The sequence below is a fragment of the Bactrocera dorsalis genome, chromosome 1 (assembly GCF_023373825.1).
Source record: "Bactrocera dorsalis isolate Fly_Bdor chromosome 1, ASM2337382v1, whole genome shotgun sequence".
In the NCBI taxonomy this organism is placed as follows: domain Eukaryota; kingdom Metazoa; phylum Arthropoda; class Insecta; order Diptera; family Tephritidae; genus Bactrocera; species Bactrocera dorsalis.
The window spans coordinates 25,693,778-25,707,716 of record NC_064303.1 but is presented as its reverse complement, the minus strand read 5'-3'; the positions used below and the strand labels follow the sequence as shown (position 1 = coordinate 25,707,716).

The 13,939-nt window shown below is 38.2% G+C and overlaps 1 protein-coding gene across 1 annotated transcript in view; it reads left to right on the top strand.

Moving 5' to 3' along the window:
- LOC105224473 (Down syndrome cell adhesion molecule-like protein Dscam2) overlaps window positions 1-13,939 on the top strand; it is a 640,260-nt gene that overhangs the window by 606,726 nt on the left and 19,595 nt on the right. Inside the window, 1 exon segment of the mRNA XM_049446778.1 lies at window positions 13,542-13,661. Within this exon segment, the coding sequence (XP_049302735.1) occupies window positions 13,542-13,661 (120 nt within the window).

The following is a 13,939-nucleotide window of genomic DNA, read 5'->3' as shown; positions in this document are numbered from 1 at the left end:
CTTGTACAAAGCGGCATTAGCGAAGCGGATTGCTTTTCACCACAATCCATGTAGAATGATATTTATTATTTACATAATAGGGTGGCCCATTCACACTTTTTTGTTTTTTGTAATCGTTATTTAATTTATTTTTATTGACACCGTTGGATTTTAAAAATGTATCTCTCAAAGAGATATTATTTTTAGCAGCTTAAATTAATTTTATGTAATTTTGAAAAGTATGCTTTCAGAGTAGATTATTTTACCAAAAATAATACATACATACTGACTATCTTTAGATTTTTATTTACTATTATTATATGATGCGTTAGCCTAACATTAGCTAAGCCTAACATTTGCTAACTTAATCAGATGTACTGACTTTATAAACGAGTATCTACTATCTATAAAAACAGCTTTCTTTTCAACATCCTCTCTTCTGTCAACTTTTATTTTCCATACCTAGAAATAGTCGAAATCCTGAATTATGTTTCAAATACCATGCTTTCCGATTAATCATTTGTTTCCGGGTCGTAACCCTGAGTCCAATGCTCAATGCCACTAATAATAAGTTTTATGATATCATGGTTGTCGGAAAGCATAATTTGACAGACATTAACGTTAACTAGACGTTGTTTTTTCGAAAATATTGAGTGATTTTGGAACCAAACGTGCGGGATGGTTTTTACTGATCCGTCTGATAATTCTAAAGCACCAATCCCCTTATTTTATTGACGTGTTGATCATCAGTTGATGTAAATGACCGTCCTGGACGTGGTTCATCGTCAACGCGTTCTCGACCGTCATTGATCAATCAAAACCACTTACTCGCGACAAACAATTATCTACGAAGGCCTTTTTTTAACATTATGAACGTTACAAAATTTAAAGAAACTTTTTGTTGAATAATTTCACCCGTCACAAAAATTGCTTAATGCACTTCACGTAAGAAAGACAAGCGAATACTAAACGCTAATGATTATTTTGACATTTGGCACAGACGTTACTGACAACGTCCGGTGTGTTTAACGTAGGTACCTGCTGACGACAGCCTTACTCTACGGTACTCAAAAGTACAACGGATCAAATCAATGCGTTGATCAGCGCCCTGAGAATGCCAAGCATTTCCAGTACCAATTGGCAGTGTGGAATGGACACACTAAACACCTTGGTGGGGTTTGAGACCCATCTAAAACCTCTGCCGTACTATGGGTCCGGCACCCGGTTGCAATCCAACTCCACATTGACTGATCGAAACACTCTTCCCGCCTTTGGGTATAAACCACAACCACTACGATACTCCCCAAGGGGCCTACCGCATGAGCAGGTTGGAGTGAACTCCAAGGGCTCTTGCTCCCCGTGGTACCAGAATTAAGTCTCCGGTCAGACCTCGTAGCCGAAACTACTACCAGTTGAGCTTCCATACTGCTCTGGACTGGTGACCAGGGGTTAGACCCCATACCCCCATCCCATGCACCCAGCAATCCCCCTACCTAACCTAACCTAACCTAGCCTAACGTTTCACTCAATTGTCTTCGCCGCCTAAATATCTCACGCGCAAATCTATCAAACTTCAGCGGAGATCACACCGCTCACATCTAGCCGTCCATTTATATAACTAATCCCTATTCTCCTAAAGCTCCTGATGTCTGAGTACATTGCGCATTCTGCAATGATATGTACCCAATCCTCATTGCGAGCTCCACACGCACATTCGGGTGTTTCCGATAGATTCCTCCTATGCAAGAATGCATTCAGAGGCCCATGTCCCGTAAGTAGGAAGCCCGAGCTCAGACAGAATCTGAAGTCGGGGTTTCCTTCCACAAACCTAACATCCTGGATGTATTGGTAAGTCACTCGACCGTTGCTGCTATTGTTCCAACGGTTTTGCCACTTATTCCTAACCATTTCATCTAGAAGCCTCTTGCTTCCTAGATATCCCTCCCTTTCTGTATCATTGTCAGATATCCAATTATTCTGGAACAATGACACACTCAAACCCTCCTTAACCTGAATGCAACAGCTCGCTGTATGACAATCAGGTCAAGCGGGGGAGCTCCCAATAGCACCTGCATTGCTTCCGTTGAGACGGTGCGACAAACAGGCAAGCAAGCAAGCATTATAAGACGCTGTATTGAGAGAAGCTTTTGACGCCCCGAGACTGTCGTGGCTGTTTCCCACCATACAGCGGCGCCGTAAGTGGCACAGGCCACAAACAAACCCCGATATATGGTGCGAACAGCACGACGTCCGAGACCCCAATCACTCCTCAAAATGCGTCGTATCCCGCCCACGGTTGCCTGCAGTCGCTCCTTCACAATTGCCAAATGTGGAGTGAAACTCATTCTTTCACTCATGGTCAGCCCCAGATATTTGACTTGCGTCACTTAACCGGACGATTGGTGGACGGACCGGCGACAGTAGACGTTACTGACAGTCATACCAACGTAGAAAAAGATATTTTTACCAACGGGCTTTCGCGCGAAATTAAAATCATAATGCCCTACTATTTTTGCCCAGAGTAGAACATATATCTGCCTGAACATAAATTGTTTCTGAAAATGAACTACTAATAGAATTCTGAGTACCTCTATTATATATGAGAGGGTTTAGGTGTAGTCTTCGGATCGAACCTAACCTTTAGAAGAGAATCAAACGATGCTGAAAATTAATTTTTACAGTCATTCACATTTCCTTCTTTGTTAGAAGAATCGACAAAATGATTTTATTAAGATAATAATCAAGTTATGGATTGTAGTTGTTATTATCTTTTACTCGTACTGGTTTCTTGTTAGGTCCATTAATTAATCAATGGGAGAATGCATTGTTCTTTAAAAAGAGTTTACTGGAAAATTTTACTTTAAAGGCAAAACGGTTAGATAACTTAGTTGTAAATTAGATATTCAGTTACGGACTGGCCGAATATACTTTTTGTAGCTTCCGGGCAAATCCACCAAACCATAATATGTCAGGCCGCTGCTCTTTTTCAATTAAGCTACATAAGAAGATGGTTTTAAAGAGAAAAAGTGATCGTTGTGCTTGTACAGCATTTGTTTGTGAAATACAATTTAATGTTCCCTGCTAGAAAGCGTCGTAACAACTTTGTTTCTTTTACTCTCCAGAACAATACATAATTCTTGTCGAAACCAAATATATGCTAAAGCTAAGAAAGAAGGTATTTATCGCAGGGCAAGTACCCATGGTTATTTCAACTATAAGCTTTGGTAAAATGTTAACTGAAACTTCGGTAGCAGAGTGAAGGACGTAGCCTATTTTCGAGATTACAAAAGACCTTATTATAACGGGGTTTTCAATAAGAGCGTTACAAAAGTTTAGGCTATTTTTCTTTATTCCTGTGAAAGTACATTCCATTATGTATGGAACACGATTTCTTTGCATGGTCGCCACGAGCACGCTTGCAGAAGTCAAGACGCTGAACCCAATTTTCCACGGTTTTCAAACATAAATCGGTTGGCACTACTGCAATTTCACGTTCGATATTCGTAAGAAGTTCATCAATCGTCGCTGGATTGTTGGCGAAGACCATTGATTTGACGTAGCCACATAGGACATAGTCTAACGGCGTCATATCGCACGATCTAGGCGGCCATGGGTCATTTCGTGAGATAATACATTCACCAAACTTGGTTTTCAATAAATAGATTATGACATTCGCTGTGTGACTTACGGTGCCTTCCTGTTGGAACCACATATTCTCCAAGTTCATATCATCCAAATATTCGGTTATCATTGAACAATAGCGATTCCCATTAAAATGTCGGTCTTGACCGCGGAAGAAGTACGGCCCAATGACTCCGCCGGCCTATACACCAGACCAAACCGTCATTTTTTCGAGATGCAAAGGTGATTCGTGGAGAATGTAGGGATTACTGCCTGAATAATGACTCATACTTTGTAAATTAACGAAGTCATTCAGCCAGAAATGAGCTTTATCGCTGAGGTTAATTTTCGATGAAAATACGGATAATTTTGAAGTTGTTGCTCAGCCCAATTTACGAACATACATCTGCTTGTCTAGCGGTTACAGTTCAATTTGATCTTGTAAGGATGTAGACCAAGATCTTTTCACAAAACTCGCCACAACGACGTCACAGAGACGTCCAACGCTTGAGAACGACATGTAAGAGACTGATTTGTGTCTTCCTCACTTGATGCGCTGAAGGCAGCAATATGCACTTCTTTGTCTCACTTTCACGGGAAAATTTCGTGCTGTGCCTGTGGATTTAAAATTTTCCACAATACATAAATTGATACTTAAAATTGAGGCCAATGTAAATTATAATAAATAAATTTATTTATTTTGACGTTTTTGGTTCACATATCTTTCCATGATGAAATGACAAACTTTACTGAAGATAAATGTCAAAAGAGCAGGAAAGATATGTAGTCGTTTGCTGATCCTATCGATTTACTTTTGTAGCGTCACTATTAAGAAACCCGTTATTACATCACCAAACATTTTTAAACCGATATGCTTTGTACTAACCTCCAGAACGTTCAACTATTCGCTTATCTAAAAATGTACTATTCGCAAGCTCTACCAATGTTTTCACCACACACTTTATAGCGGAGCCAAAAAAATATATATTACATATTTATATAGTACATATGTTCCTCATGTACAGCTATGCGTACATACATTCCCAAAAGGAATGACAGATATCAACAAATTTGTTGCAATTTGATTAAATCGAAATGAAATTTGTCGTATGGAAAACAACAATAAAAAATTCCACTTGCGTATTGGGAAAAATAACGATATTACGTATGCAGAAACAGTGAATGTCAAAAATATACGGACGCTTTGCCATGAAGTGGAACAAATAGTTCGAGTAGTTGCTAATAAATACTTAAGGCTATAGGGATGGTGAATATAAAGCCTACTGCAAGGAAAGCAGCGAATGAACATGATGTCAGAAAATATGTATAGACTTTTATGCCACATAAAACAAAATTCAGGACTTTGCTTATGTTAATTAAGACACATTTTCAGTGAATTTTGTTATAATGCATGGACCGAATGACATCATTTAAAAAATATACTGGTTCTGAGATCTTGTAAGAAATCTCCCACGTATATGAACTGTTCAGTAATCAGAGTAGAAACTAAGCCCACGGAACTCAGAACTTAGCTTTCACTGCACATATCAACTAGGAGTTTCAATCGTCAAAATAAAATTATAAGATGACAAAAGATAATATATTACTGTGATCAAATTGAAAGGTGAATATTTAATGTATATTCAGGAAATTCACATGATCACTACGAGGACACCGTTTCGCCTCAATAAAAGCTGAATCAAAAAAGGCTCTGATGGCCATCACGACGGAAGATTTTTCCAAGTGCTACGATGACTGGAAATGATTACTTTGAAGGAGATGAAATGGAGAAAACAGTAGTAAAATATGTAATTTAGGAGGCATGGGGGTCGCATAAGTTGGAAGGCAGAATCTGTATTTGAAATATATGACAATTAAATAAATTAACTCCCAATCAACTTTGAACTTTACCGTTTGACTTCTTTAAAGAAATATTTGCGGGCGTTAAGTTGTAATTTGGAAAAACAAGTTTTCTTGGCATACTTCAGAGGTCATTAGTTTTCAGAAGGTGCACAGTTTCAGAGAGATATAACGGGTGATTTTTTTGAGGTTAGGATTTTCATGCATGAGTATTTGACAGATCACGTGGGATTTCAGACATGGTGTCAAAGAGAAAGATGCTCAGTATGCTTTGACATTTCATCATGAATAGACTTACTAACGAGCAACGCTTGCAAATCATTGAATTTTATTACCAAAATCAGTGTTCGGTTCGAAATGTGTTTCGCGCGCGTGTTTTGTTCAGCGATGAGGCTCATTTCTGGTTGAATGGCTACGTAAATAAGCAAAATTGCCGCATTTGGGGTGAAGAGCAACCAGAAGCCGTTCAAGAACTGCCCATGCATCCCGAAAAATGCACTGTTTGGTGTGGTTTGTACGCTGGTGGAATCATTGGACCGTATTTTTTCAAAGATGCTGTTGGACGCAACGTTTACGGTGAATGGCGATCGCTATCGTTCGATGCTAACAAACTTTTTGTTGCCAAAAATGGAAAGAACTGAACTTGGTTGACATGTGGTTTCAACAAGATGGCGCTACATGCCACACAGCTCGCGATTCTATGGCCATTTTGAGGGAAAACTTCGGACAACAATTCATCTCAAGAAATGGACCCGTAAGATCATGCGATTTAACGCCTTTAGACTATTTTTTGTGGGGCTACGTCAAGTCTAAAGTCTACAGAAATAAGCCAGCAACTATTCCAGCTTTGGAAGACAACATTTCCGAAGAAAATCGGGCTATTTCCGGCCGAAATGCTCGAAAAAGTTGCCCAAAATTGGACTTTCCGAATGGACCACCTAAGACGCAGCCGCGGTCAACATTTAAATGAAATTATCTTCAAAAAGTAAATGTCATGAACCAATCTAACGTTTCAAATAAAGAACCGATGAGATTTTGCAAATTTTATGCGTTTTTTTTTTAAAAAAGTTATCAAGCTCTTAAAAAATCACCCTTTAGTTGCTCAAGTAAGGACGGAAATTTAAGACACACTCGTAATGTTAACTATTTCGAAAAAAATGGATGAGACTATAGGCAAATACCAAATCGACTTTTTCGCTCTTTGTGTTGAAAAGTTTATAAAGTAACGACATTATCTCTCAAATTTTTATGGACAATCTTATCACATTTTTGCAAAATTTATTCCTCAAAATTTTGGTCTCTGTTATCCCAGTTTAAAACAGTAAATTTTGCAGATATTGCTTATCTAAGTTCGTCCGAAAAATATTCATATTCACTGTGCCACCGTTATAAGCATTAATTCCATCAATGTGGACAATCACAAAAACACCTACTACAGCAGAGGCAATACAATAAAAATGAAACCTTACAAATTACGTGCTCAATGAAAGGCGTCGAAAACGATAATTGCGTGAAAAAATTTCCATGCAAATTACAAATCAGCAACGTGGGCCAATAAATGAAGTGTGTGTAATAAACGTGTGTACATAGTAGAGCACAGCATAGCATAGCATCACATAGCATAGTGGTGGTATATTGTAAAAGCAAACTTTGTGCTTTTACCTGGAATGGTTACAGGGAATGTGCGTCACAGCAGCCGGAGTGAGGCGGCAAGCGGAAGTGAGAGCAAGAGAATGTACGGCACTTGCCTACGGCTGACTGGATCTGAAAATTGCAGAGGCAAAAACCAAAAATAACACCTTGTCCAAGCAAAGAGCGCTGGGCAGCAAACATATTGCGGTTGACGAGGGAAATGACGTACAGAGCCGAAAGAAATATTTGGCGAATGAAAATTGTAAGGGGTCAGGTGACATTTTTAAATTACCATGTCAGCACTTGTCGGACAGCGTCGACAGGCGAATTATGAATGTAAAAACGCCAGTTGATGAAGGAAGTTTTGTAGAGCGGGAGGGAAGGTTAGGACGACAAAGAAGTGCATTGTATGCATTGCAGGTCGAACGTACGGGCGTTGAGTCCAACGTTTGGCAACCGGTAACAGGGCAACTGGCAAATGGCAATGAATTACTTACACTGGCAGGTGCATGCTTGCATTTTTAACGGTTTGCGAGTGTGTGCGCTGGCGCATATGTTTCTATGTATAATGCTCGTGTTGCACCTTATCAGTCGAATTTCCTGCATCAGCCCGCAAGCTGGTGAATGATGGCTGCAACACCTGCTCTTCGCTGCGCAAGCAAGTCAGTGGTCGATGACCAGAGCTGTTACTGCAGTACTTGCGTCATGTGTGCATGTGATGCTATTGTAGCGTGCAAATTGCAACAGCAGGGACGCTCAGGTTCGCCTCAAATACCGTTGGTGGTATATTCGGAATTTATGTCATTTACATTTCTCTGGCATAAGGCAATTTTCTGATGAACGATCTTTTTGCTTGCTTTCTCATGCATGCACTCTACGTCGACAAAGGCGCGCACACCAGCACACCCCTTCAAAATGGCACGCCCATGGTATGCAGTCATGTAGGGCTTCGTTTACGTACGTCTCGCGCGTAAGTGTGTGTGTTGAAAATGAAAAATGGTTGCAACTATTTTATATGCAGCATTCTTGTGGCTCCAAATTGCACTCAATATAATTTTATTAAAGAAAGCTTCGAAGTGACAGCCATTTATATTAATATAAGCGGTATACAGCACCAAGCAGTGGTGACACCATTGTGTGAGACAATTTCAGATATGAATTTTATAATATGTTGACATTATTTTTTTTACATCACATCACATTACATCACATTTTTGTATTCTGGTAGCGTAAGAAATCATTTCAATTTTGAACTCTGTTTCGAAGTGATGAAAACATTTCAAGAGACAAGGTTTATTCTAAAGCGATGCAGCGATTCTGGTAGATCACGAAACTGAATTCTTTATACCTAACCACAAAGGTAAATATTACGAAAAAGTTGTATGGGAATAACTATTACCTGAACAGGCACACCCTTTAGCCAACCAACCAAGTGTTGTACATCTTATTTGAAAAGACTTCCCAAAAACATTGATGTTCCATTTCTCTTACAAGAGGAAGACTTTTACGACTAAAAGAAAATCCTGAACCAAAAAAAAATTATATCTGCCTGCTTAGTCTCGTTCGATTCAACTAAATTAAATTTGCTCAACTGTATCTATCCACAAAATTGTACTAAAGCTTAAACTAAGCACGGGTTTCATAAGATAACCAGCTATTAAGAGACTGATTGACAACATAAAAATAGTTTTCGTCTTATTATCCAAACTTGCAACATGAGACCGTGTGAAGTCAGAAATGTCAGTTAATACCTAGTGTCCAGTCGCAAAACCGAACGTTCACCGGCAATCGCTCGCTTCAATTTGATGAGCTTGTGTGGGTAGGCTTCCCTGTTGCTGGTCCCAGGTGGTTTAGGAAGCTTATAAATCAGCACGCTGATTTCTAAGGTATCACATATAATTTTTTGAGTTTAGGGTTGCTGTAATGGGTGCCTTTTCATCACCAATGACAATCCGATGCAAAAACTATTTCTTTTAACATTTACATTACAGCATTTCTGACATGAAAACCCGTCTTCGCAGCAAACCAACGCCAAAATAGTTTGTCTTTCGATTGAGAATTTCTTAATATTGAAGTAATGAAGTAGAAATCGCCGCAAAAACACTTTTACAAGCACACAGTTCCATGTTGTCATAAATCTAATGTGTATTGGCGGTATTCAGGACTTTGTACTTCACGCGGGACCTTTACCTAAAATTTATAATAACTGTATATAAAAAAATTCAATTCATTAGAAAACAAGTAAGGAAGGGCTAAGTTCGGGTGTCACCGAACATTTTATACTCTCGCATGATAAAGTGATAATCGAGATTTCATTATCCGTCATTTACATATTTTTTTATTTTGCTGTAAAATTAATTACAAATAAATTCTGGGAGATTTACCGATATTTTCGGTGAAAAATTAGATTAGGTTAGGTTAGGCACTGAGTTCTTCGTGTTCGATATCAGGGACCTTGAAAAGTTATAGTCCGATCACGACAATTTTTCCACAAGGGATACCTCAGCTCAAATACCGTATTTGTGTGAAGTTTTATTATATTGGAAGAAGGCGTGGTTGTGAACCGATTTCACCCATATTTCGTACATGTCATCAGGGTATTAAGGAAATATTATATACCGAATTTCATTGAAATCGGTCGAGTAGTTCCTGAGATATGCTTTTTGGTCCATAAGTGGGCGACGCCACGCCCATTTTCAATTTTTAAAAAAAGTCTGGGTGTAGCTTCCTTCTGTCATTTCTTCCGTAAAATTTAGTGTTTCTGACGTTTTTTGTTAGTCGGTTGACGCACTTTTAGTGATTTTCAACATAACCTTTGTATGGGAGGTGGGCGTGGTTATTATCCGATTTCTTCCATTTTTAAACTGTATATGGAAATGCCTGAAGGAAACGATTATGTAAAGTTTGGTTGACATAGCTATAGTAGTTTCCGAGATATGTACAAAAAACTTAATAGGGGGCGGGGCCACGCCCACTTTTCCAAAAAAATTACGTCGAAATATGCCCCTCCCTAATGTGATCCTTTGTGCCAAATTTCACTTTAATATCTTTATTTATGGCTTAGTTATGACATTTTATATGTTTTCGGTTTCCGCCATTTTGTGGGCGTGGCAGTGAACCGATTTTGCCCATCTTCGAACTTAACCTTCTTATGGAGCCAAGAAATGCGTGTACCAAGTTTCATTATGATATCTCAATTTTTACTCAAGTTACAGCTTGCACGGACGGACGGACAGACGGACGGACGGACAGACGGACGGACGGACGGACGGACGGACAGACAGACATCCGGATTTCAACTCTACTCTTCATCCTCATCACTTTGGTATATATAACCCTATATCCGACTCTTTTAGTTTTAGGACTTACAAACAACCGTTATGTGAACAAAACTATAATACTCTCTTTAGCAACTTTGTTGCGAGAGTATAATTAATGAAATATACCCTTTTTTACGTTACGCTTCCAGTCAAGTTTGGTTTTTTACCTATGCTTTAATATTAATATTGGGTGCGTTACAAGATCTTACTATCTGTAGCATTTAACAACTTCCCTATTAAGAGGCTGACCTCAGAGGAATTGTCGGAATCTGTAAAGTAGACGAGCTTCCAAAATAGGGCCTAAAATTCATTTAGGGTAAGAACTAGCAGGTGTTCCCCCCTCTTTGTGTATTCAAGCACTCGAACTTTGAACCTGACGCGAGCTCAGTAAACTTTGATCAGCAACCAGCATTTGCGGGATTGCAAAAATCTTCTTCACCCACAGTGAAACATAAAAGTTCTGTGGAACTACTAGTTTTTAACAAACTTAAAATGACCACAAGGATAAGTATTCTAACTGGACTCTGTCCCAGTGGCCTTAACGTGGTGAGGTTAAATATTTTGGAAGACGCTATTTTCCCAAGCTACAGGAAGGAAGATGAGCTTAGATTAGAGTAAGGTTGAAACATCTCAGTTGCTTTACTTTCTACAAACTCAGAAAATTGGCAGAGGTACGTAGATATTGGTCGGGTAAAAAAAAGTATCTGCTTGCTTTAAACGCTTTGTAAAGGGTGATTTTTTAAGAGCTTGATAACTTTAAAAAAAAAAAAAACGCATAAAATTTGCAAAATCTCATCGGTTCTTTATTTGAAACGTTAGATTGGTTCATGACATTTACTTTTTGAAGATAATTTCATTTAAATGTTGACTCGCGGGCTGAGTCTTAGGTGTGTCCATTCGGAAAGTCCCAATTTTTGGGCAACTTTTATCGAGCATTTCGGCCGGAATAGCCCGAATTTCTTCGGAAATGTTGTCTTCCAAAGCTGGAATAGTTGCTGGCTTATTTCTGTAGACTTGACGTAGCCCCACAAAAAATAGTCTAAAGGCGTTAAATCGCATGATCTTGGTGGCCAACTTACGGGTCCATTTCTTGAGATGAATTGTTGTCCGAAGTTTTCCCTCAAAATGGCCATAGAATCGCGAGCTGTGTGGCATGTAGCGCCATCTTGTTGAAACCACATGTCAACCAAGTTCAGTTCTTCCATTTTTGGCAACAAAAAGCTTGTTAGCATCGAACGATAGCGATCGCCATTCACCGTAACGTTGCGTCCAACAGCATCTTTGAAAAAATACGGTCCAATGATTCCACCAGCGTACAAACCACACCAAACAGTGCATTTTTCGGGATGCATGGGCAGTTCTTGAACGGCTTCTGGTTGCTCTTCACCCCAAATGCGGCAATTTTGCTTATTTACGTAGCCATTCAACCAGAAATGAGCCTCATCGCTGAACAAAATTTGTCGGACGTACAGCGCGAAACACATTTCGAACCGAACACTGATTTTGGTAATAAAATTCAATGATTTGCAAGCGTTGCTCGTTAGTAAGTCTATTCATGATGAAATGTCAAAGCATACTGAGCATCTTTCTCTTTGACACCATGTCTGAAATCCCACGTGATCTGTCAAATACTAATGCATGAAAATCCTAACCTCAAAAAAATCACCCGTTAGATATGCGACGGTCTTTTATACCATAACTAGGAGTTCGTAGAGTTTTCGTAGCCTTACGAAAAATCGGACTATTTATCAAACCTAACCTAATCTAGGGTGTTATTCACTATTTATGCACTATGACGAGATGTATATTTATAGCCTTCGTTTAATCTGCCGGCACACTGGGCCGTTGAAGATCTCGATATGCCGAAGGTTTTTAGCAAATTTTCTTAAAATGTTTAGATGACAGACGTTTTTATTGGCCTAATGTAATAATATGGGTAGGGTAAAATTAAGGAATATCTCGTCGTTTTTGTATTGTCTTCTTTGGAGTATTTGCTTCATAACCGCTGGCAAGCTTTTGTTAATATTTTGTCTACTATCTTCCGTGTTTTTTTTTTTGTTTGACTTCCAGAACTTTTCAGACATTAACTGGAAAAGTTTGCTATCCAAATCTATAACACAGCTTCCCGATAAAGAAGTTTAAGGTTAAAGCCTTCTCTGTATAATGTACTCTTGCTTCTAACTTTAACATTTGTAAGTCTGCTTCTTCAAATTTCTACCTAGTTTAATGCTATAAAAAATATTAAGTAGTAATGAAAAATTCCGGAATAGAGATGTGTTTCTAATACAAAAAAGTGATTCGTTGTAACTGAGCACAATAGACCTAAAGTGGCAGTAAAAATCTCAATTTAATCCCCTCTATTTACCTCTTATGACTTGAGTCCTCAGTTAATATTTAGCCTTAATTTTAATCCATTTTTAATACTATGTTTCCACGTTACTTACAAGTAGAATGACCTCATATAAAACTATTGATTTGCCTTCATAGATTTGAAGTACCGCTATGAACAAGGACAAGGAATATAAATATTAATATTAGAATATTGGAATATTTTTTGGACAAAAAGAAGATACTTTTTGATAAATTGCAATTTACTTTAATATTTAAATTTGCAACATTTTTTTTGAAAAAAATGCAAATGAAAACTTTATAATTTCCATATTTCATTGCATTATAGGTAATAGTTAAGGTTTAATGAACCTATAAAGTTAAGACATTATTTACAAATATTCTGGCAGAATTTTTATAATTTTTCCCATCTTTCAGACAAAAAAATATTTAACATTGCAATTCTTTGCTATAAATTTTTTTTCATAATTTTAAAAGGTAAAACATATTGTACATATTTGTAGAAATTCCAGGTGAGTACTCAATTTCTGATATATTTCCATATACGAGTATATATATTAACACACGCAGCTACACAACAGATATAAACACACATCTATTCATAGTGGTTAGTCTTAAGCTGTACCATGCATGACACCTGGATTTAGTTAGTTTGCATGTCTTAAGCACCAAACCTCACCTGGTTTCAGTTTCACTTCACTTGAGCCATTCTAAATTCTGTATTCCAAATATGATATAAAAACTAACAAATATTATTTTAATTAAACCTGAAATGTGCAGTCCCACCACGTTGGATACTAAAACCCACCGATCAAGATGCCATACTCGGTAATCCAGTGGCCATAACCTGCAAAGCCGATGGATTTCCAATACCCACCGTACAATGGAAGCAGTCGATTGGTAAATAACTGATTACTGAGACGATTATTCTATTGTTAATTGTTTGTCGTTAAGAAGTCGGAGACGTAATAAGGTATAGACATAAATAATTATCGTGACGAACTCAGTTGATTTTGCCATGTGTGTCTGTATGAACGCGAACTAGTCTCTCAATTTGTATACCCTGAACAGGGTATATTAAGTTTGCCACGAAGTTTGTAACACCCAAAAGGAAGTGTCAGAGACCCTATAAAGTATATATAGTATACAGATTATCAGTATGTTGAGCTGAGTCGAAT